At 41.0% G+C, this 24,317-nt stretch overlaps 1 protein-coding gene across 4 annotated transcripts in view; it reads left to right on the top strand.

Moving 5' to 3' along the window:
- cfap99 (cilia and flagella associated protein 99) overlaps positions 1-24,317 on the top strand; it is a 138,424-nt gene that overhangs the window by 81,965 nt on the left and 32,142 nt on the right. For all 4 annotated transcript variants that reach the window (XM_048594488.1, XM_048594480.1, XM_048594475.1 and 1 more), the window contains one exon: positions 15,711-15,779. In XM_048594488.1, the coding sequence (XP_048450445.1) occupies positions 15,711-15,779 (69 nt within the window). The remainder of the gene's footprint in view (positions 1-15,710; positions 15,780-24,317) is intronic.

Below are 24,317 nucleotides of genomic sequence, written 5' to 3'. Positions count from 1 at the left end.
ATTGAAGGATGGAAACTTGCCATTCATCAGGCTATTGGCTGCCCAAAAAGCTTTTGATGTGGAGGTGCCAGCGTTGGACTGCAGTGGACAAGGTCTGAAATCACACGACACCAGGTTATAGTCCAACAGGCTTATTTGAAAACACAAGCTTTTGGAGTCACAGCCCTTCTTCAGGTGAAGTGAGAAAGAAATACAGAGTACACAGAATTTATAAGCAAAAGATCAAAGGGTCACACAACTGATGAGGATGCATTAAACAAACCTAAGATGCTGCTAATTGCCCAGAGGGCAGTTAAGAGTCAACCACATTGCTGTGGGTCTGGAGTCACATGTAGGCCAGACCAGGTAAAGATGGCAGTTTCCTTCCCTAAAGGACATTAAGAGAACCAGATGGATTTTTCCAACAATCGACAATGGATTCATGGTCATCATTAGACTCTTAATTTCACATATTTATTAAATACAAATTCCACCATCTGCCGTGGTGGGATTCAAACCTGGATCCCCAGAACATTAACAGTCCAGCGAGAATACCACTAGGCCATTGCCTCCCCATTCATAAAGGATGTTTGACCGAAGATCCGAAGTTGAATGTCCTTGACCGCTGAAGTTTTCCCGCCCTGGGAGGGAACATTCCTGTTGGTGATTGTTGCATGGTGAGCATTCATCAAAGATGCCCCGAGGCATGGTATATTGGCAAGGCCTCTGAATTACAATACAGATCAGAACCTTATTAACATTAACTCTAGGTTACTGTCATGCAATGTTCAATGTCTGGTGTTATAAAGCAGAGGTTGACCCCCTCCAAGAACTAAAACCAAAATGCCTAAACAGGAGCACCTTGCCCAATAGTCTGTGAAAGGAGCGTGAAAGATGGTGTAACCTACTTTTCAGCAACTTCTAATGGTTAAATAAAATAAACCCCTGACTTTGACTTTAAAATCAACAAGTAACAATTTATTTATCTAACTCTAACTATGAACAAATTCACTAAACTATTAACAAACCGGATAAATCCCTTCCAACTATTAACTGTTCCTAAGTAAAGCAAGATTCTAATGGTGTGCTGTTCCAATAAATACAAGCCCCACTTATATTAAAAAAATAGAATTTAGCTTCTTGAACTTACAGCCAGGTTACATGTTTTCCGGAATGTTTTGTGCCTTCTCCGTCGAGTCTTCTGTCAGGAATGCCTTTTCCATTGATTCTTCTGTCAGGAATATTAACTAGTTGTGCTAATGGTACCATTGTTATTTAGATTATGCTTTCTCTAAAACATAGAGGAGGCTGTGAGAGCCAGTGATTCTCTCTTGAAATCTGACGGCTATTAGCTCTGGTGGATGGCAGCTAGCTCTGCGGTCTTTGTCCAACTGCCACCATCTTTTTACACCCTTGATGACATTTCAATATTTCTTACAATAGGATTGGTCCTATGTTGTCAAAACCATCAGACTAAATTTTAACAGGTTTTTGGTATCTAAGTGCCTGGTTCAAATTGATTGGCTAAATTCAAAAACCTGTTGTCGTGGTAAAAATTGCTGATTGGCCTGCTAACTGTACGGTCTTTCGATACAAATGTTTCAATTCGGGTGCTCTCTGTGTATTTGCAGACTTTCAAGCTGCTGCTAACAGACATCCAGTTTAAATCTGTAAGCTCAAGAAAAAGCATGGTCTTTTAAAGGGACAACATAATGCTTTCCCCCCTAGCATTTTACAAATACCAAATTCTAACTTCCTGCCTCCCAATCCACAAGTATTCTAACCAACTTTGCAACACAGGTTGTTCCAAAGTTCAGAAATTATATTGTGGGATATTGGCACTTGAATTAATTTGCCATTTTAATGCTAATTTCATCAAACAATTTTCAGTTCCCATTCTAGATTAGTGACCTTGGTTATGTTACAGAGAGCAGTTTACTCAAATTGATCAAACTCTTTTAAGAACAGAAACAATTACTGCAAATATATTTTAGCACAGATGGTGTAGACATGGGCTGAACTTTAATACTGTCATATCCCCAACAGTTCCCCACAATTCACCCTTGCACTTTCTCATGAACATCACTAATTACTCTTTCCACCAAGTGCCAGTGCCTGCTTCAAGTGGGCATGATGACCAGTAATTTGGTTTAAGTCTAAGTAGAGCAGATGGTATATAATGAGTGTTCTAGACACATTTATCAATCTGAGGTAGTACATTGCCATTACATTGAAATTGCAAAGCAGAAACAGGCTGTTCAGTCTGAGGAATTCATGCTTATACCCACATTAGAAAAGTAACCCTGATTCCACATGCCAGTCTTGTTTCCATATCCCTTTATTCCCCATTTTGTACAAGCAGCTATTGAACTTATTCTCCAATATTATCATGGTCTCAACATCAATCATTATTTTTGGTTGCGCATTCTGCAACCCTCTGGCTTTGGCATCTTTAATAGACTAAATGATGTGAAAATATACTCTTGCTGATTGCCTTAAGTTTCTTAAATTTAATCTCATGTTCATGTCCTCAAGCACTAGGACCCTCTTTGTCACTGAAATCAGTTTATATCTGCCTCCTCGGACAAATCAAGCCTTACACTCCTGTATTCTAATGGTAGCAGCCAACTGCCTGTCTGTCATTGCAGCTACAAGCACTTGTATAGATTTTTTTTGTAGCCAGTGTTAACAAGTTGATGAGGCAATTTTACAAGTTGTATTGCCAGCAGGACACTTCCTCAAATCGTATGGAAAATTGCAGAGAGGATGTGTCTGTGTTTCTGATAAGTACTGCAGATGACTGAGTTTTTCTGTTAGCAGTGCAGAATCAATGAATGATCCCGTTCTGCAGAATAAGAAAAGTGTGGCAGAGCTACCAGCTTTGCACACTGCCTCAAAAGGCATACACCTTCCAAGTTTCCTCTCCCCATCTAAACTGCCAAAGCTTGCATTTTGTGACTTACTCATGTCTGGATGAGCCTTGTTATCTGTTCCACACTCCCAGTTCCAATTATGCACAAGTTTAACTGATAACTACAAGAACAGTGGGATTTGAGGCAGGATGGCACAGAGAAATTTCTTCTTGGGTCATATTTCTCCTTGCATCACACAAAGACAAATTGTAGAACTGCAAGTTTCACCTCTATCTCCCTACTTATTGAAATCTTGCAAATATTTTTTGTCCATGTATGGAGTGTGCAGCTACTTTACACTTATATTTGTGTGTTATTCTCAATAGCCAAGCCTTTCACCTTTAATTTACCATATTTATCATCAATCTGCTCAACCAACTCTCATCCCAGCTTTAACATCCTTACCTCACATCTCTTCAAGTCTCTCCCATCTCAGTTGTTCCCCCATTGTATGGACAATGTCTTCATTCTTTCAAGTCCAAGAGATACAGATTCAAGCTTTATCTGTTTGCAAAAACTGTATCTTTTTAATTTTCTATCTTTTTGGTTGCGGGCAGAAATGGGAAAAGGACTGTTTTGAAAACCAAGGATTGTGGAAGGGAGTGCTGCGGTATTTAAAAGCGGGCTTTAATGCAGTTTAGAGATACCAAGGTGTAGAGCTGGATGAACACAGCAGGCCAAGCAGCATCAGAGGAGCAGGAAGGCTGACGTTTCGGGCCAGTTTACACTTCTTTTGTTCAGTCAATAGGGAATGTTTAGTTGCAGATGAACTGGTACAAGGGATGTGTACAAGATAAGATTCAGGAGGCAAAAAGTAGCTGATTGGTCTGTGAGATGATATCCAGTTATGGTGAACAAGGCCTTCTACCTGCCAACAATTATGTGACTGACTCTGAGATATCTCAACAGTTTGTGGGTGTGTGGACAATAGGTTCAGAGGCTTTCAGACTACTGGAAAGTGAGATGCTTCTTTCTGTCTGCAGTAAAAAATACCAAAGGCATGAAAAAACTCAGTTTATTTTTTTCTTTCTATTCATTTGTGGGATGTGTGTGTCGCTGGCTGGCCAGTATTTCTTGCCCATCTCTAGCTGCCGTTGAGAAGGTGGTGGTGAGCTGCCTTCTTGAGCTGTTGCAATCCATCAGCTGTCGATTGATCCATAATGCCATTAGGGAAGGAATTCCAGGATTTTGATCCAGCGACAGTGAAGGAACAGCGATATACTTCCAAGTCACATTGGTGAGTGGCTTGGCGGGGAACTTGAAGATGGTGGTGTTCCCCTATGTCTGATGGCCTTGTCCTTCTAGATGTAAGTGGTTGTGGGTTTGGAAGGTGCTCTCTGAGGATCTTTGGTGATTTTCTGCTGTGCATCTTGTAGATAGTACACACTGCTGCTACTGAGCGTCAGTGGTGGAGGGAGTGGATCCTTGTGGATGTAGTGCCAATCAAGTGGGCTGCTTTGTCCTGACTGGTGTCAAGCTTCTTGAGTGTTTCCCTCTTCAGTTTCTGTAAACTGTTGTTTTTAATCAATAAGTCAGAGATTTTAAGTTGTGGATCAGTTGCTTTATGGCTACTGTAAGCCAGTGAAAATACCTGAAGAAGAGAGATCAAGGATCAATGAGTCCTGATAAACCAAAGGATGATCTCAGTGAACCCTGTGGACAGGAACTGCCTTCCCAGTTTTTCCTCCATGCTCACATCAATGTTTCATTGTCTGTCAGCATATACGTGCAGGGGAAGTTTTATAAGGGGGTTGGAATTTTAACGAGTAGAGTTATATGTCAATGATTCATAATTGTTTACCTGTAGCTAAAATCTATTTATTTGAAATAATTAGTCTTAAATACAGTAATCTGGTCCTTGCTTTCTGCAACCTATACCTGGAAAGATGGGTAAACTTGAGAAATATTGCTTACTTCTATAACATCTTTAACTTTAACTGGGAAGGAGATGGCCTTGTGGTATTATCACTAGACTATTAATCCATAGACCCAGATAATGTTCTGAGGACCCAGGTTTGAATCACACCATGGAAAATGGTGGAATTTGAACTATTAAAAAGTCTGGAATTAAGAATCTAATGATGACCATGAAACTGTAGTTGATTGTCAGAAAAACTCATCTGGTTCACTAAGGCCATTCAGGGAAGGAAATCTGCTGTCCTTACCTGGTCTAGCCAACATGTGACTCCAGACCCACAGCAGTGTAGTTGACTCTCAATTGCCGTCAGAAATGGCTTACCAAGCCATTCAGTTGTACCAATCGCTACAAAGTCTCAAAGAAATAAAACCAGATGGATCACCAGGCATCAACCGAGGCACTGGAAAAGACAACGGCAGAAACAGCCCTGTCAATGCTGCAAAGTCCTCCTCAGTAACATGTGGGGGCAAGTGCCAAAATTGGGAGAGCTGTCTCTCAGACTAGTCAAGCAACAAGGTCAGAAATCACACAACACGAGGTTATAGTGCAACAGGTTTATTTGAAAACACGAACACAGAGTGTCTGATTTATAAGTAAAAGATCAAAGGGTCATACCAATGATGACGATGTATTAAACAAACCTAACATGTTATTAAATCTTTAATCAGTTAGAAGGTTTTAATTGATTAATATGTATATGTAAATCCCCGAATTTCTTTAAAGTCACTGCCTTGAGAAAACTAAAGGTTTTATCAGTGTAAAGAAGAGGTGACATTTTAGGTCAGACAATGCATGTTAGGTGTGAGGCCTTGTTGAGAATCTGTTTGTGTATTGGTTTGGAGTCAGACTAGTTTTATTTCTAAAGTAGGCATTTATAAAACACCCCATTGATTGATTGTCTATAAATTGTGTGCTTTTTGAACAAAATAGAATGTATCTGCAAATACAAATTCACCCCATACATTTGTGTGTGTATGCGAGTGCGTGAGTCTGTGTGTGAGAGTGTATAGTGTGGTGGGGTCACCTGTAGTGCAACATGAGCCCAAGATCCTGGTTGAGGCCGTCCTCATGGGTACCAAACTTGGCTATCAGCTTCTGCTCGGTGACTCTGTGTTATGTATCCTGAAGTCCACCTTGGAAGACGTTTACCCATCGATGATGTGGCCCTTTGATCTTTTACTTATAAATTCTGTGTCTGATACCACCTCTCTCACTAACACCTGAAGAAGGAACGAGGCTCCGAAACCTTGTGTTTTCAAATAAACCTGTTGGACTGTAACCTGGTGTTGTGTGATTGCTGACCTAGTCCACTGCGGTCCAACACCAGCACCTCCACAACATAGTCAAGCAATAGTCTGACATAGTCATACTCACGGAATCGTACTTGAGAGACAATGGCGCACACACCACCATCACCTTCCCTGCATATGTCCTGTATCACCGGCAGGACAGGTCCTGCAGAGGTGACAGCACAGTGGTATACAGTCGGGAGGAGTTGCCTGGGGAGTCCTCAACATTGACTCCAGACCCTGTGAAATCTCATAACCTCAGGTTAAACATGGGCAAGGAAACCTGCTGGTGATTATCATGTACTGTCCTCCCTTAACTGATGAATCAGTACTCCTCCATGTTGACCAACACTTGGAGGAAGTACTGAGGATGGCAGAAGCATAAAACATACTCTGGGTGAGGGATTTCAATATTCACCACCAAAAGTGGCTCAGCAGCAGCACTATAGATCGAGCTGGTTAGGGCCGAAAAGACACAGTTGCTAGACTGGGTCTGCGGCAGGTGCTGAGGGAACCAACAAGAAGGAAAAACATATTTGACCTCATCCTTACCAGCCAGCCAGCTGCAGATGCATCTGTCCAGGACAGTATCAGTAACAGCATTGAAAATAACCTCCATCGTGTTGTGTGGCACTATCACCGTGCTAAATGGGACAGACTTCGAACAGATCTAGCGACTCAAGACTACGCATCCATGAGGCACTGTGGGCCAGCAACAGAGCAGAATTGTACTCCAGCATAAGCTGTAACCATGTCCTGTACAGTATGTCCTGTACATAAAAAGCAGGACAAATTCAACCCGGCCAATTCAACCCGCCCCATCAGTCTACTGTCGATCACCAAATGATGGAAGGTGTCGTCAACAGTGCTGTCATACAGCACCTGCTCATGGCCTGGCATATCCCCCACTCAACCATTAGCGTCAAGCCAGGAAATCAACCCTGGTTTAATGGAGAGTGCTGGAGGGCATGCCAGGAGCAGCATCAGGCACACCTGAAGATGAGAGGTCAACCTGGTGAAGCCACCAAACAGAACTACTTACATGCTAAACAACATAAACAGAAAGTGATGGACAGACCTAAGCGACCCCACAAACAGCGGATCAGATCTAAGCTCTGCAGTCCTGCCACACCCAGTCATGAATGGGTAGACGATTAAACAACTCACTGGAGGAGGATGCTCCACAAATGTCCCCATCCTCAATGATGGAAGAGACCAGCACTTCAGCGCAAAAGATAAGGCTAAAGCTTTCGCAGCAATCTTCAGCCAGAAGTGCCGAGTGGATGATCCATCTCGGCCTCCTCCAGTGGGCCCCAGCATTACAGATACCAGTCTTCAGCCAGTTTCATTCATTCTACATGATATCAAGAAACACTTGGAGGCACTGGATACTGCAACATTCTGGCAATAGTACTGAAGACTTGTGCTCCAGAACTTGCTGCTCCCCTAGCCAAGCTGTTCTAGTACAGCTACAACACTGGCATCTACCCGAAAATGTGGAAAATTGCCTAAGTATGTCCTGTACATAAAAAGCAGGAGAAATCCAACATGGCCAATTACTGCTCATCATTCTACTGTCGATCATCAGTAAAGTCATGGAAGATGTCATCAACAGTGCTATCAAGCAGCACCTGCTCAGCCATAACCTGCTCAGTGACGCCCAGTTCGAGTTCCGCCAGAGCCTCTCAGCTCCTGAACTCATCATAGCCTTAGTTCAAGCATGGACAAAAGAGCTGAATTCCAGAGGGGAGGTAACAGTGACAGTCCTTGACATCAAGGCTGCATTCGAACAAATGTGGCATCAAGGAGTCCTAGAAAAATTGGAATCACTGGATATCAGGGGGCAAATTCTCTGGTGGTTAGAGTCTAACCTGACACATAGGAAGATGGTCGTGGTTGTTAGAGGTCAATGATCTCAGCTCCAGGACATCTCTGCAGGAGTTCCGCAGGGTAATGTCCTAGGTCCAACCATCTTCAGCTGCTTCATCAATGACCTTCCCTCTATCATAAGATCAGAAGTGGGGATGTTTGCCGATGATTACACAATGTTCAGCACCATTTGTGACTCCTCAGATACTGAAGCAGTCCATGTTCAAATGCAATAAGATCTGGACAATATCCAGGCTTGGACTCAAAAGTGGAAAAAAAAATTCGAGCTACACAAATGCCAGGCTATGACCATCACCAATAAGAGACAATTTAACCACCATCCCTTGACTTTCAATGATGTTACCATCACCGAATCCCCCACTATCAATATCCTGAGTGTTATCATTGACAGAAACTCAACTGGATTCACCACATAAACACGGTGGCTACAAGAGCAGGTCAGAGACTAGGAATATTGCGGCGAGTAACTCACCTCCTGACTCCTCAAAGCCTGTCCACCATCTATAAGGCACAAGTCAGGAGTGTGATGGAATACTCCCCACTTGCCTGGATGGGTGCAGCCCCAACAACACTCAAGAAGCTTTACACCATCCAGGACAAAGCAGCCCACTTGATTGGCACCACATCCACAAGCATTCACTTCCTCCAACACCAACACTCAGCAGCAGCAGTGTGTACTATCTACAAGATGCACTGCAGAAATTCACCAAAGATCCTCAGACAGCACCTTCCAAACCCACAACCACTTCCATCTAGAAGGACAAGGGCATCAGACGTGTGGGAACACCACCACCTCCAAGTTCCCCTCCAAGCCACTCACCATCCTGACTTGGAAATATATCGCCGTTCCTTCACTGTCGCTAGGTCAAAATCCTGGAATTCCCTCACTGATAGAGTTGTGGGTCAACCCACAACAAGAGGACTGCAGCGGTTCATGAAGGGATGGGCAAGAAATGCTGGCCAGCCAGTGATGCCCACGTCCCACAAATGAATAGAGAAAAAAAGACTTCATCATAATTGACCATGATTATGTGCATATTTCTAACAAAAATGCTCCATCAAACTTTAAATTGTACTGCCATTGGACTGTGGTTTAGAACAAATTGACAATAGTTGAAGCATCAAGGCCAGGCAAATGTTTTTACTGTTTTCTCACTCAACAGATGGCCTGAAAGGCTCCCCCTATGCAGTTCTAGGCTACGGGTCTATGATTTACCTGGGCCAGTTTGACATTGATTCCTTGCTGGAGTTTGATTTAATTGATGTTTGTCACACTCCTACTTCTCACAATTGCCTCTCTCTTGTATGTTAAATTATACAATTCTCTGTACAACTGTTTAATGGAAAGGTGACAGGATAGAGAATGGTGACGCCACGGACCAATTTGCAATTTTAATAAAAACAAAATACTGTGGATGCTGGAAATCTGACATAAAAACAGAAAATGTTGCAATTACTCGGCAGGTCTGGGGAGAGAAAAACAGAATTGATGTTTTAAGACCATAAGACATAGGAGGAGATTAGGCCATTTGGCCCATTAAGTCTGCTCCTCTATTCAATTGAGGCTCTTATGTTTCTCAACATCATTCTCTTAGCTTTTCCCCACAACCTTTGATCCCCTGACTAATCAAAAATCCATCTATCCCTGTCTTAAATACACTCAATGACTTAGCCTCCACAGCCCTCTGTGGCAATGAGTTCCACAGATTAACCACACTCCAGCTGAAGAAATTCCTCCTCGTCTCAGTTCTGAAGGGTCATTCCTTCACTTAGAGGCTGTGTCCTCTGGTCCTAGGCTCTCAAACTAGTGGAAATGTCCACTCTATCCAGCCTCTCAGTATTCTGTAACTTTCAATGAGACCCCCCTCATCCTTCCAATTTCCATCAAGTACAGACCCAGAGTCCTCAACCATTCCTTATATGATAAGCCCTTCATTTCCAGGATCACACCTGTAAACTTCCTCCAGACCCCCGCCATGGCCAGCACATCCATTCTTAAATATGGGGCCCAAAACTGCTCACAATATTCCAAATACGGTTTGACCAGAGCCTTGTACAGCCTCAGTATTTCCGTTCTTGCAATGTTAACATTCATTTTGAGAGGGCTAGAATACATTTGCCTTCCTAACAGCTGAACCTGAATGTTAACCTTCAGAAAATTCTAGAATAAAACTCCCAAGTCCTTCTGTGCTTCAGATTTCTGAAGCCTTTCCCATTTAGAAAATAGTCTATGTCCCTATCCTTCCTACCAAAGTGCATAACCTACACATTGTATTCCACCTGCCACTTTCTAGCCTGTCCAAGTCCTTCTGCAGCCTCCCCACTTCTTCGACACTACTGTCCCTCTACCTATCTTGGTGTCATTCACAAACTTTTCAACATGCCCTCAGTTCCTTTGTGCAGATTGTTAATAAATAATTGTGATCCCAACATTGATCCCTGCGAAACTCCACTAGTCGCCAGCTGCCATCTTAAAAAAGACCCCGTTATCCCCACTCTTTGCCTTCTGCCAGACAACTAATCTTTTATCCATGCCAGTACCTTGCCCCTAACACCATGGGCTCTTATCTTACTTCGCAGCCTCCTGTGTGGCACCTTGTCAAAGGCCTTCTGGAAATCTAAATAGATCATGTCCACTGGCTCTTCTCACTTCAAATGCTCATTATCTCCTCAAAGAATTCCACCAGATTTGTTAGGCATGACCTCCCTTGACAAAACCGTGTTGAATCAGCCCTATTTCACAATGTACTTTCGAGTACTCCACAATATCATCCTTAATAATGGACTCTAAAATCTTACCAATGACTGAGGTCAGTCGAACCGACCTATAATTTCCCATCTTCTGCTTCCCTCCCTTCGTAAACACATTGGCCATTTTCCAGTCCTCTGGGACCCACCCTGACTCTTGAAAGATCATCACCAATACCTCCACAATCTCCTCAGCTATCTTATTTAGAACTCTGGGGTGAAGTCCATTCAGCCCAGATAACTTCTCCACCTTCAGATCTTTCAGCTTCTCCAGCACCTACTCTTTAGTGATGACCACTGCAATCACCTCTGTCTCCTAACTCTCTTGAAGTTCTACTGATATCTTTCACTGTGAAGACCATCAGGTATAGCAGCAGAATTAAGCCACTCAGCCCATCACATTTACTCTGCCATTCGATCATGGCTGATATGTTTCTCAACCCCGTTCTCCTGCCTTCTTCTCGTAACCTTTGATTTACTTACTAATCAAGAACCTATCTACCTCTGTCTTAAATGAACTCAATGACTTGGCCACCACAACCTTCTGTGGCAATGAATTCCACAGATTCACCACTCTCTGGCTGAAGAAATTCCTCCTCATCTCAGTTCTAGAGGGTCATCCCTACACTCAGGCTGTGCCCTCAGGTCTTAGTCTCTCCATGTCCACTCTACCCAGGTATTTAAATCAAATATGACTGTTCTTCAGAATGCAACAGGAGAATTTCAAATGACCAAACTGGGAGGTAATATAACAGTGAGCACAGAGATCATGTCAGGGTAAGATTGATTTAAACTTCACCAAGCAGAATCCAAAGAACTGAACAGGAGGATGTTAATATCCCCTGGAGTTAGTTACACTCCAGAAAGCCTGTGTCTTGCTTTGTCTAATCTGTCTGAATAGGCAGAAAAATCACCTGCCTGAGGCTAATGACTTCTTAACTCATACATTCATAATGGAAAGATATTACATCATAAAACGTGGAACTTCAGCACATGTGGCTTTCTCTAGAGCAGTCAAGTCAATCCCATTCTTCTGCTCTACCTCCATGATTTTGAAATTTTAAATGAACCTTGATGGGGTGGCTTCGAAATGAAATCTGGAGGCTAAAATCCAATAACAATTGGGTGATTAGGAAATTTACTTGAGTGGCTTCTTTCTGTGTTGTGCTTTCTACAATTCAACAGCCACAAACTCCCTTGATTTCTCACTGCGAGATAATGTCAACGCCTAACAATCATTCAACAGGTTATTTGTACTCAAAGCTGATAAATCACCAGGACCGCATGTGATTCATCCAGGATCTAACAAAGTAAGGAAGATAACTGCTGAAGCATTAATCATGACCTCCCAATCCCCAATACATATACCAGTAGTGCAAGGCAGCTGAAAAATTGCAAATGTTACTCCTTGTTCAAAATAAGGGTGTAAAGAAAGTCAGTTTAACCTTAGTTGTGGGGAAGCTTTAAGAAATAACAACATCAACAGTCACTTGGTCAAATGTGGATTAATTAAAGAAAGCTATCGTGAATTTGTTAAGGGAAAACTAACTTGGATGAATTTCTTAAGACAGTGGATTTATGAGCTCAGAATCATGCTGTTGATGTGATATATAGTTACTTTTAAAAAGCATTTGATAAAGTGCCATATTATAGGATTGTCAGTAAAATTCAAGTTCATGGGATAAACATGGATATGAAGTAAAAGAGAAAATCGCTATAGTCTTACCACAACACAGGGCTGCTCTCTCATTAGAAAGAGATACCTGGTGGTGGTTTAACCTGAGGATCACTATGCTTCAGGCAAAGGGAGAGATTGAGAGGAAAGTCCTTCATGGTATGCTCAGCCTGTTGATAGCACTCTGCATTGCAAACCATCCATCCAGCCAACTGAGCTAAGTAGACAGCAGTGAACACTTTTTCCCTGCAATTTTTTTTTCCAGGTAATTTTTCAATTTCAATTTGATTGCCTATATTGAATCTGCCTCTCAGGAAGTGCATTCCAGATCCTAAATATTTAAGATACATCAACTGCATACCCTCATCAATATACTTAGTCACTTTTTCAAAAAACTGCAGCACAGAGGAGAAAGCGAGCCCTGCAGTGCAGAGAATAGAGATGGAGTCACTGGCATGGTAGGCCCGTCTGCTCCTGGCTGGCCACATTCTCTTTTTCTCCTTTCCATCATTTTTTTGTCCTTCTTTTCTTCATTTTCCTGATATCATGGGGAGACCAGAGCGGTGTCAGTGGTGACAACACAGTATGGAGCTGGAGGAACACAGCAGGCCAGGCAGCATGAGAGGAGCAGGAAAGTTGACATTTCGGGTTGGGACCCTTCTTCAGAAATGGGGAGGAGGAAGGGATCTGTGAAGGGATAGGACCTGCACTCACCTATCACCATCCCACCTACCTTCCCCAGCCCCACCCCTCCTCTCTATTTATTTCCCGGCTCCCTTGTCCCTCCCCATTTCTGAAGAAGGGTCCCAACCCAAAACGTCAGCTTTCCTGCTCCTCTGATGCTGCCTGGCCTGCTGTGTTCCTCCAGCTCCACACTGTGCTATCTCTATTGAAGTACTTTCTCTTTATTCTTTTGTATCTGAAAATGGCAGCAGATTCTGTCAACAGAACATTTTTCACTGTATCTCCCTAGACATATGTGATAATAAATCATTCATTCATTCATTCAACTCAATTAGTCAGACAGGAATTGCCCCCATCAAATCCATGTTAACTATTCCTGATCAATCCCTGCCTTTCCAAAAGTTGATTAATCCTGTCTCTCAGAATTTTTTCCAATAATTTCCTGACTGCTGACATCAGACTAATTACCTGGCCTATTCCTGCTGCTCTCCTTGAACAAAGGAACCACATTAGCTATTCATCAGTCACCTGGCATTTCATCTGTGACTCCAGCATCTGCAGTTCTTGCTATCTCTGAATGAAGTACTTAAATGCAGTTCATTTTCATCCGCCAGGGTCCCAAACACGGCTCCAAGACTTAGGCAAAGTTCCTGTTCTACCATTGCTGCAGTTGACGTCTCACTGCCAATTCCAAGAGTCCACACATCAGGCCTATGAAGACAAGAAGTCCCCACTGTAGTGGATGGCATGTCTGGCAGCATATGAGGAGAGAGGAACAGAATTAATTTTTTGTGTCCAATATGACTCTTCTTCAGAACTCAGCCTATTTAATATTTCCTCTTTCATTAGCCCATCTGGGTCTCAATTATTTTATTGAAAGCAGCTTCTACCTTTGTAGAACCGTAAATGCCCTCTACTTCCACATGTAAATCCTTTTTTAGGTCCCTAATAGACCCCACTTCTCTTTGTACCATCCTTTCACTGTTTATATAACTATAGAATACTTCTGTCAGCCAACTTCTTCCGCTGTTTCATATCAATCTCTTTTCACATCCAGAGAGCTCACCTTTTGATTTCTTTCCACCTCCTGTGCAAGTGCCTGGGTTGTACCTGAATTACTGTGCTTTGTTAAGTTACAGTTTGACCTACTCATCTTTCATTTCAATTTACCTTGACTAGGTCAGTTCTCATTCCATTGAGTTCTGATTAAAGGTCATTCAACCTGAAACATTTAATCTGTTCTTGTCCACAGATGCTGCTGAATTTTTTATAATGTTTAGTTTTATTTCAGATTTTTAGCATCTTCAATATTTTTCTTTTGTCTCACCCATTGATGTTTGCCCTTCCCTATCATTTTTACTCTGCACTGCTCCATGAACTTGTCTATGGTCAGCCTAAATGTTATGATACAACAATCACTGTCCATTAATTATTTCACCACTCACTACTTAATCCACTTGGCCTTATTCCCAGGAACCAGATTCTACAAGACTTCTATCCACATTGGATTAGAAACTTAGTGATGCAGAACATTTTCCTGAATTCACTCTAGAAACCCTTCTCCCCTCTGCCCTTTATATAATTACTATCCCAGTCTATCTTAGGATAATTAAAATTCCCCTATATAAGTGAAAAACTTCTGTAATTTCCTTGCAAATTTGGTTTACTGTCTTTCTTACCAGTTGGTGGCCTATAGAATGTATACAAGGAGCATTTCTTAAAGAATCTCACTCATGGAATGTGGGCTTTGCTTGTTGGGGCCACATTTATTGTTCATCCCTAGTTACCCTCAAGAAGGTGGTGGTGAGCTGCTTTCTTCAGTTGCTGCAGTATGTTTAGAAACCTATGCTGCTGTTTAGGATGGAGCTCCAGGATTTTGACCAAGCTTAATGCTACATCTATTGTTTCTTAACTCTAATCGAATGAATTTGGTCCTTGACCCATCTAGGGCATCTGCCTTGAAAGAATTTGGGCATCACTAACTAGACCAGCATTTATTGCCCAACCCTACTTGCCCAGAGGGCAATTAAGAGTCAATGACATTGCAGTCTGGAGTTGCATGTAGGTCAGGTCAAGAAAGGATGGCAGATATCCTTCATTAAAGAATATTAATGAGCCAGATGGGTTTTTACAACCATTAGTGGTTACATGGCAGCCATTCGGACAACTTCTAATTGTAAATTTAAAAAAAGTAATTTAATACATGTTTCACCATCTGCTGTGTTGAGACATGAACCCATGTAGCCAGAAGATTAGCCTGATCTCTGGTTTAGTAATCCAGGGACATTACCATTATGCCACCATCTCCCTTCCCTATCTTCCCTATCTTAGTGAAGAATCACAAATTAAGATGTCACAAAAATTAAAAAGAAAGAAATAATTGCCAAAATATAAAGCTACAACAAGGTTAGAAGGGGAAAATTTTAGAGTTAAATAATTTTCTGAGCATTATATATGTTAAGTGTTTCATGCTGGCAGGTGAATCAGCTGTTAACTTCCTTGCATTTTGTCCACTTTTTAAGTTGGATCTCTCATCCAGAACAAACAGAAAAGATAGCAATGGGAATGGAGTTTACAAAAATCTATCACTGATATGACTGAAACTTCTTTATTAGGAGCACCTCATGGAAGCCAATGTTGATGCGTTCCGGTGTGCCATGACACATGAATCTGAACATAAAAGGGTACGTATACATTATGTTCATAATTTGCAAAGTAAATGTGGAACAATTGCACCTGTACTTCACTTCTTTTTGGGAGGAAGACACCTAAAGGTGCTTTATATTGGAGAGGAGAAAATAAATAACAAGAAGCAAGAAAAAGAAAAATCTGAGGTTTATGTGAGAAATGTGTTTAGTATATTCTTATTCTTGAAAATTTGTATTTTTAAAAACAGATAAAGTTTGGTCAGTTCTCTGAAAATAGTTGTTTTTTTGCAAGGAGGTAATAGTTGGAAAGTCAGTTGGAACAGTGACCTAAAAAACCATTTCCAAAAGGATTGTGATCCAATCAAGTGTCTAGCAGGACACCTGCAAAGTTAATGGATAGAATACTTATATTGCTGCATTTATGACAAACAGATAAAACAGTAATTTTGCTTTTAATTTCAGTTCACAAGAATTAGGAGTTCAGTTCAGAAGGGAAAACAGTTTCCGAACATGGGAATTAAGTTTTCAATTCAGGATGGCCAGTCACTTTATGAGGATCATTTCAGTTTGTGATGCCTCCAAGTATAACAGTGAAAGTTTTCAAGTTGTCAGAATTTTTAAAATATTGAAAATATATCTCTTAGACTGAGGAGGAGAAGTAGAAAAGGCAATTAAGTGAGAAATTAGAGACTTGAGATAGGAATGATGTTTCTCTAGGAGTACCTGTGAAGGAGAGTGTTTTGAAGTTGAAACTTTGTTTTACTGTTTAGTTTAAGACCTTTCTAAACACTTATGTGTATATATAAATTGTTTTCATTTTTTGTGTCATAAATTTGTGCGCTTTTGTTAAAGAACCTTTGCATCCTCCTGAGTATATGTTCCATCACTAACAACCACAGTACCAAGTGATAAAAATTAAACTTAAAGATCTACCAAGCCAGGTTTCACTCTGATTTGACTTGCCAGTATTACCATCAACTGGGATCAAAACTGTTAGGAGTGGGAACTATCACACAGAGAAGTGTCAAAAAAGAAATGAAACTGGGTGGACCATCAGAAACAACAACTGCAAAAACAGTCCTGTTGATCCTACAAAATCCTCCTTAATATCATCTGGGGTCTAGTGCCAAAATTGAGAGAGCTGTCTGACAGACTAGTCAAGCAACACCCTGATATCATCTGTATGTTACAACTTGTGAGTATGACTGTATCCCAGACACCACCATACCCTGGATATGTCCTGTCCCATTGATAGAAGAAGCCCAACAGAGGTGGCACACAGTGGTATATACAGCCAGGAAGGAGGTTCCATGGGAGTCCTCAATATTGACTCCGGACATCATGATATCTTATGAAACCAGGTCAGCCATGGGCAAGGAGCCCCGTTCCATGTTGAACAATATTCAGAGGAAGCACTGAGGCGAGCTAGGTCACAGACTACTCTACACGGAACTTCAATATACACTCTTGTGTGTAAATTACCACAGGCTACCTTTAATTCGACTACTTATTAAGAAATCTCACAGATAATCCAACACTGAAACAATTACTTAAACTCTATTGCAACCAAAATAAGATCTCTCAAGTAAGCATGTTAAGCCTCACAACCCAAGTAGCCATCACCCAATTAATGGCGGATATGAGGTACGGTTCCAAACAATAGCGTCTGTCTCTAGATGTGTCCAGGATTTGTTCCTTGTGCAGTGTTGTTCTTCAAAGTTCTGTTGCTAAAGAATCATGGAGTCGAGTTGTTATACAATTTTCTCTGTTTCACGTTTGTAATGACATTATCAATACTTTAGATGCCTTCATCCCTAACATTGATTACACTTCTGGAGTCCTTATGTCTATAGCTTGCCTTCTTATCAGAAGGAACTCCCCTGTTCCTTGTTACATTTGATGTTAACTGTCTGTTTGAAGACATAACTTTTCATGCAATTAACCCTTTACCTCAGGAAATTCCTTCTGAAGGCAACCTTAATTGCCCATCTGTCATGAGGCAGCAGCTTAGCAAGCAATGTTACCTCCTCTCTCCCAGGAAATAGCTTGTTTATGTTGTTTCAACTCGTTAGAGTCATAGAGCCATACAGCATGGAAACAGACCCTTTGGTCCAACTTGTCCATGCCGACCAGATATCTTAAATTAATCTAGTCCCATTTGCCAGCATTTGGCCCATATCCGTCTAAACTCTACCTATTCATATACCCATCCAGATGCTTTCCTGGGGATGGCTAATTAGCATGTTGCTTTTAATTCAGTTTTTCCTTGTCCCTTTTATCTCGGGAATGATTTATTTCAGACAGAGTTATTGCAACTACAGCACATGAACTGCAGTGGTTCAAAAAGGCAATTCACCAGCACCTTCTTAAGGACCTCAAGGGACAAGACAATAAATATTGGTGCTGGCCAAGCCCACAATGCCTACATCCCATGTGTGATAAAAAAAGCTTTGAAAATAGGAAGGGAGGTAATCAGTTAACAGAAAAACATCTGGATATTGTACAGTTAAAGAGCAAAGCAGTTGAATGATGGGAGGAAAAGGACAAAGAGAAGCTCCTCTTTAGAAGTTTAGAATCAATCCTGTGATATATTGAGGAAAATTACTAAATTAGGGCAGATAAAAACATGGACATACTCCTAAAGGTCTTGATGGAGCAATGGATATTTGAGAAGTTGGAAGTATGAGATTTGATGAAGAAACAATACTGAGTGTATTGAAGCTTATGGAAGAGTAACGTGTCAGGAAAATCTTAATCCAACCTTTAGGCAATTTTTGCAGTGAAGAAGTCTAACACTGTGGAGCTGGAGATGGAGCTGCAGTTCTTGCTATCTCCTTTTGCAGTGAAGAAGCCAATATTACAGAGGAGAAGAAAGTGGCCTTGATTATGGAGTGGTCACTGAGATAATTTTGAGTTTAGTTTTGAGAGATACACAAGGGTTCCCCATCTCTTGGCTCAACCTGAAGTGGTTGCTCGTGATTAATGAAGTCACAGTCACAGTTTTCTGGTGGATGCAATAAGGACTTTGTCAGTATTCCAATAGAGGACGAGACTGGCATGGCCAACAATATTCCAATTTGGAACAAAAGTCAGGGAAGATGATAAAAAACAATAGTTCTGCTGTAATTTCTGACACGGATGAATGCAGCTTCAGTGTTCTGCAAAAGATGTAAACCAGACAGTAAGACCTCAAACTGGGACCATTGAGAACCTAGTCATAATCAAATGGACAGCAGACCCATTAAAGTGACAGTACAACAGACTTTGAAGACTGTTATAAACCCAATTTGCAAACAAGGTTATTTTAGTGCTTTTCATGAACAAAAATATTTTACCATGGTAAATATCTATGCTATCTGCAAGATTTAAGGTAGTTTAGTGTCATAGACTTGTTTATTTCATTTACTTTTCTAATTTCAACCACCGCTCAAAATCCAACAGTCAAATTCATGTTAGCAGCCAGAAAACAATTGCAAAAATGATTTCCTGAAATTACACAAAAAAGGAAATCAGCAGTGACCAGTGAAATGCTGTTCAGTGAGTTACACAAATATGTTTTCTTATAATTTGTTACAACACAGAGATGGCAAGCTAGACCAAACCAGACTCACTAATACTAGATAGCACCACGCAATGAACTTAAAATATTCAGTGACCCTCAAAATTGTCCAATTGTTGCTGACCAGACTTAATGATAATAGATATCAGATAATAAGTATATAGTTTAACAACTTATTATTAATGCTGTAGTTTTAGCAGAGCAAAGTTAAACAACAAGCCATTCTAATTAAAGATAAAAGTTGCCTTTGTCTTACCAAACAATAGGGCTGCTCCCTCATTAGAGAGAGAGATGACTGGTGTTGGTTTTACCCGAAGGTGACAGCACCTCAGGGAAGAGAAGAGGTTGAGAAGGAGAGTCCTTAATGGTAACCTCAGCTGAAGTGGGAATTGAACCCACGCTGCTGGCTTCTCTCACTGACCATCCATTTAAACCCAATCTTCTTTGATCATAACCTCCACACTCACAAAGACACACACACACACAAACACACACACACAGACACAGGATTAACTAAAATAAATATTTAAAAAGTTGTAACTGGCCAGTTCACTTAAAAAGTTTCAAAATAGGTTAGGTAGATAGGCCATGCTAAATTGTCCATAGTGTCTAGGAATGTGTAGGTTAGGTGGATTAGCCATGGGAAATGCAGGGTTACAGGGTTAGGGTGGGGCTGTGTGTCTGGGATGTCCTTCGGAGGAGTGGTGTAAACTCAATGGGCCAAATGGCCTGCTTATACACTGTAAGGATTCTGTGATTCTATAAATGATATTCACTAAGCTTTCATGCAATCCTTGGATAATGAGTTGTTTACAGGCATGTGGGACTGTATATCTAACTTGAATTCTTAAGTCACTGGTCAATGCAAATAGATTCCACAGACAGTGCAGACTTTTATTTAGGTCTCATATACTGGAGTTATTTCCTCAGAACTTGCAAAAATTTGCTGACTGGAGGATAATTAGAGAGTAGCCAAAGAGTCTAGCAGTTTTCACAGCCACAGTTCTTTCTGTTGATAAAAACCCCAGTCAAAACCAGTCCAATTTTTGGTGTTTCTTGTTGTTTCCAACATTCTCTTTGTTTGGCTGGGAGGCATCAGTCTCCGTTGCATTGACACTTTTACCATCCAAGCAGCTGCCAGTCCTTGAGCATAATATATCTCAGGTGCCAAAACATCTGCAGAATAATTACCAACTTGCAACTAACATTCCAAGCCATTTCCCATTAAAAAAAATCAGTTTGGTTTTAAAACAAGCTGCTGCTCAAAATCCAAAGTGTAACTTTCAATTTCAGCTCAAAGTTCGGAACCAAAAAAATGAGCAAAATAAATAAAAACTGTGATGGTTTAAATTTCAATGTAAAAATTGAACAATTACAATTGAACTTTTTAAAATTGAGCAATTTAATAAATTCCAATACAATGGTGTACGAGCACACTTCGGTGGTCCAAGCACATAGTAAATGTTTATAATCTCTTTGCACATATGAGTCCACACTTAACGGGGCCCGAGTCTTTGTTCTGCTGTCTGAAGTCAGTTGAATATGAATGTTCAGTGCCTATCCAGATGGAAGGACCTCGAAGGGCAGATCAGCATGGATGAAGAACTTGCCTAGCAGCTGGGCCAAGAATAAACTGGTGTTTATATAATGCCTTTCACAGCATTTCAGAACACTTCACAGTCAATGATTTACTTCTGATGTGCAGTCACTGTTAAGCAGGCAAGTACAACAATCAGGCACTCTGTTTGATTGCTCATTGCAATAAATTTTGGACAGGTTACTATGCATAGTGCAATTAGATACTATCCACCTGGAGGGCAGACAGAGCCTCAGTTTAACATGTCATTCAAAGACTACTGCTCCTTCAATTCTTTACTGTTGTGTCAGGCTAGATTATGTACTCAAGCCTCTGGAATAGAACTTGAGCTCATGAGCTTTTGACTCAAGGGATATCATAGAATCATAGAATCCCTACAGTGTGGAAGCAGGCCCTTTAGCCTATCGAGTCCAAACTGACCCTCCAAAGAGCATCCTATCCAGACCCAGGCTCCTGCTCAATCCCTATAACCCTGCATTTCCCTTAGTTAATCCACCTAGACTGAATATCTCTGGACACTATGCGCAATTTAGCATGGCCAATCCACCTAACCTGTACATCTTTGGACTTTGGGAGGAAAGCGGAGCACCCGGAGGAAGTCCACACAATCACAGGGGGAATGTGCAAACTCCAAATGGACAGTCGCCCGAGACTGAAATTAAACCTGGGTCCCTGCAGGAGCAATACCCATTGCTAAGCTGACGAAAATATTAGAGGCTTGGGTGCAGATCATCTAGACATGTCATCAGAGAATGCCACTTTCGCTTAAAAACTATTCCTCGTAATCAGCAATTTTAACATAATAAAATTTTCAAAGGCACTTTACAGGAGCTTTATTAAAACAAAATATAATTCAGGGCAACATAAAATATTAGGTAAGTTGACCAACAGTTTGCTCAGAGAGGTAAGTTAGTCAAAGCATTCAGAGGAGTATAAATAATCACACAAAAAACTAGTTTATTGATTCCTAGGATGAGAAGGTTCTCCTCTGAGTTGAATAGATCCTCATAGAGTCATAGAGATGTACAGCACAGAAACAAACACTTCAGTCCACCTCATTGATGTCGACTAGACATTCTAAATTAATCTAGTGCCATTTGGCCCACATCCCTCTAAACCTTTCCTATTCATATACCCATTCAGTTGCCTTTTAAATGTTGTAATTGTACCGGCCTCCACCACTTCCTCTGGCAGTTCATGAAAATGTTGTCCGTTAGGTCCCTTTAATTTCTTTCCCCTCTTAACTTAAACCTATGCACCCTAGTTTTGGACTCCCCTACCCTGGGGAAAAGACTGACTATTCACCCTATCCATGACCCTCATGATTTTATAAACTTCTATAAGGTCACCCCTAAGCCTCCTACGCTCGAGGGAAAATAGCCCCAGCCTATTCACTCTCTCTGTATAGCTGAAACCCTCCAATCCTGGCTATGTCCTTGTAAATCTTTTCTGAACCCGTTCAAGTTTCACAACATCGTTCCTATAGCAGGGAGACCAGAATTGAATACAATATTCCAAAAGTTGCCTAACCAATTTCCTGTAAAGCCGCTACATGACATCCCAACTGCTATGCTCAATGCACTGACCAATAAAGGCAAGCTTACCAAACGCCTTCTTCACTACTCTGTCTACCTGCGACTCTACTTTTAAGGAATTACAAAATTTCACTCCAAGGTCTCTTTGTTTGGCAATACTCCCCAGGATCTTTCTATTGCCTTCTGGTCCTTCCTAAAGTGCAGCACCCAGAAACGGACAGTAGTGGAGCTAAACTAGCGCCTTATACAAGTTCAATGTGTCACCCTTTCTCTTGTACTCTGTGCTCCCACTAATAAAGCCTAACATGCTTTAACTGATCTTTCAACTTGTCATGCTGATTTTAATGTACATCTACACTCTGGTCCCCTCTGTTCCTTTTTCTAAAAATTCACTCATAAGATGTGGGTAACACTGGCTGCCCAGCTGAGGTTCACCATCACCACCCCTAGTTGCAACTGCTGCATCCCCTTTAGAGTTGTAATCCTTATTTTATATTAACTCTCCATGTTCTTTCTACCAAAATGCATCATCTCACACTTCGCGCATAAATAATGAGGAGAGATTATTCAAATTAGGCCTGTATTTTGTAGAATTTAGAAGGTTAAGGAATGATCTGATCAAAGTCATCAAGATAATAACAGGAAAAGACAGGGTAAATAAAATGAACTATTTCCAGTGACTGGGGATTCTAGAACTAGGTGGCATAGTCTGTGAATTAGGTCCAGAACCATTCAGGAGAGATTTTAGGATATAAAGAAGTTTGGAACTCTTCCACAAACAGCAGTTGATGAGAGATCAGTTGTTAATTTTAAAATCTGAGATTTTTCTTTATGCGCAAAGGTATTAAAGCATATGGGTCAAAGGCAGGTATGTGGTTTTCGGCCACAGATCAGCCATGATCTCATTGAATGGTGGAACATGCAGAGAGGGCTAAATGGCCTACTCCTGTTCCTATGGTTTTTAGGAAAATGTCCAGTGATCTTCTTGAAATCTTGAAGAATCTGAATCAGCCTGACAGGAAAGCTGCTGAGAGGCTATTTCCCCTCATGGGGTAATGTAGAACAAGGGGTCCAAGTCTCAGAATTTATAATCCATTACTTAAGACTGGGTTGAGGTGAAAAACCTTCACACATAGGGTTGAAATCTTGGAGATTGGATGTTCAGTCGTTGAATCTATTCAAGGTTGAGATCCATAATCTTTTGCATTGAACGTGATTCAAGAGATAGTGAAATCAGGCAGGAGACTGAAATTGAGGTGCAAGATCAGTCTTGATCTTTTAGCATGATGGTGCAGCCTTAAGGAGCTGTGTGACTTACATCTACCTAATTTTCTAATGTTGGCTTTGAATTTTTACCCCAGAAGCTGTGTGCAATCGTTGGTTATATTGAAGGTTGAAATCAGTCAGTTTTTGGACATTAAGAGGCTTTACTGTGAGAAGGTGAAATTGAGGGAGAAAATAGACCATGATCTTACTGAATTATGCAGCAGGCTTGAGTCGTCATGTAGCATGTAGTTTATTCCTGTTCCATTTTCTTATGATCTTATTTAATCCTATCAACGAAATCTGGTTTCATTTTATTGAAATGAATAAGGTCTTTACATAGATTGCCTTCTTTAATTTTTAGTGAATAAAATTACAGTTGCCAATTTTGGCAGTCGTTAATTTATCTAAGTAGTATAATGAAAAGATCAATATGTTGATGAATTGACTGCTCTTACATTTGATCACTGGCCATATGTTTAAATCCCAGGGGTTGTATTTCACCAGGCCGCTGGTATGACAAACACATGGAAAGGGTGTTACTGTCTAGTTTTATTTCAGTTTTCACAGTTGACAGAATCTGGACCAGGGAAAGGGGCAATGGGAGCGTAAAAGTTCAA

The sequence above is a fragment of the Rhincodon typus genome, chromosome 3 (genome assembly GCF_021869965.1).
Source record: "Rhincodon typus isolate 14 chromosome 3, sRhiTyp1.1, whole genome shotgun sequence".
In the NCBI taxonomy this organism is placed as follows: domain Eukaryota; kingdom Metazoa; phylum Chordata; class Chondrichthyes; order Orectolobiformes; family Rhincodontidae; genus Rhincodon; species Rhincodon typus.
Note: the sequence above shows the minus strand (reverse complement) of the source record. Positions and strands in the feature narration are given on the sequence as shown.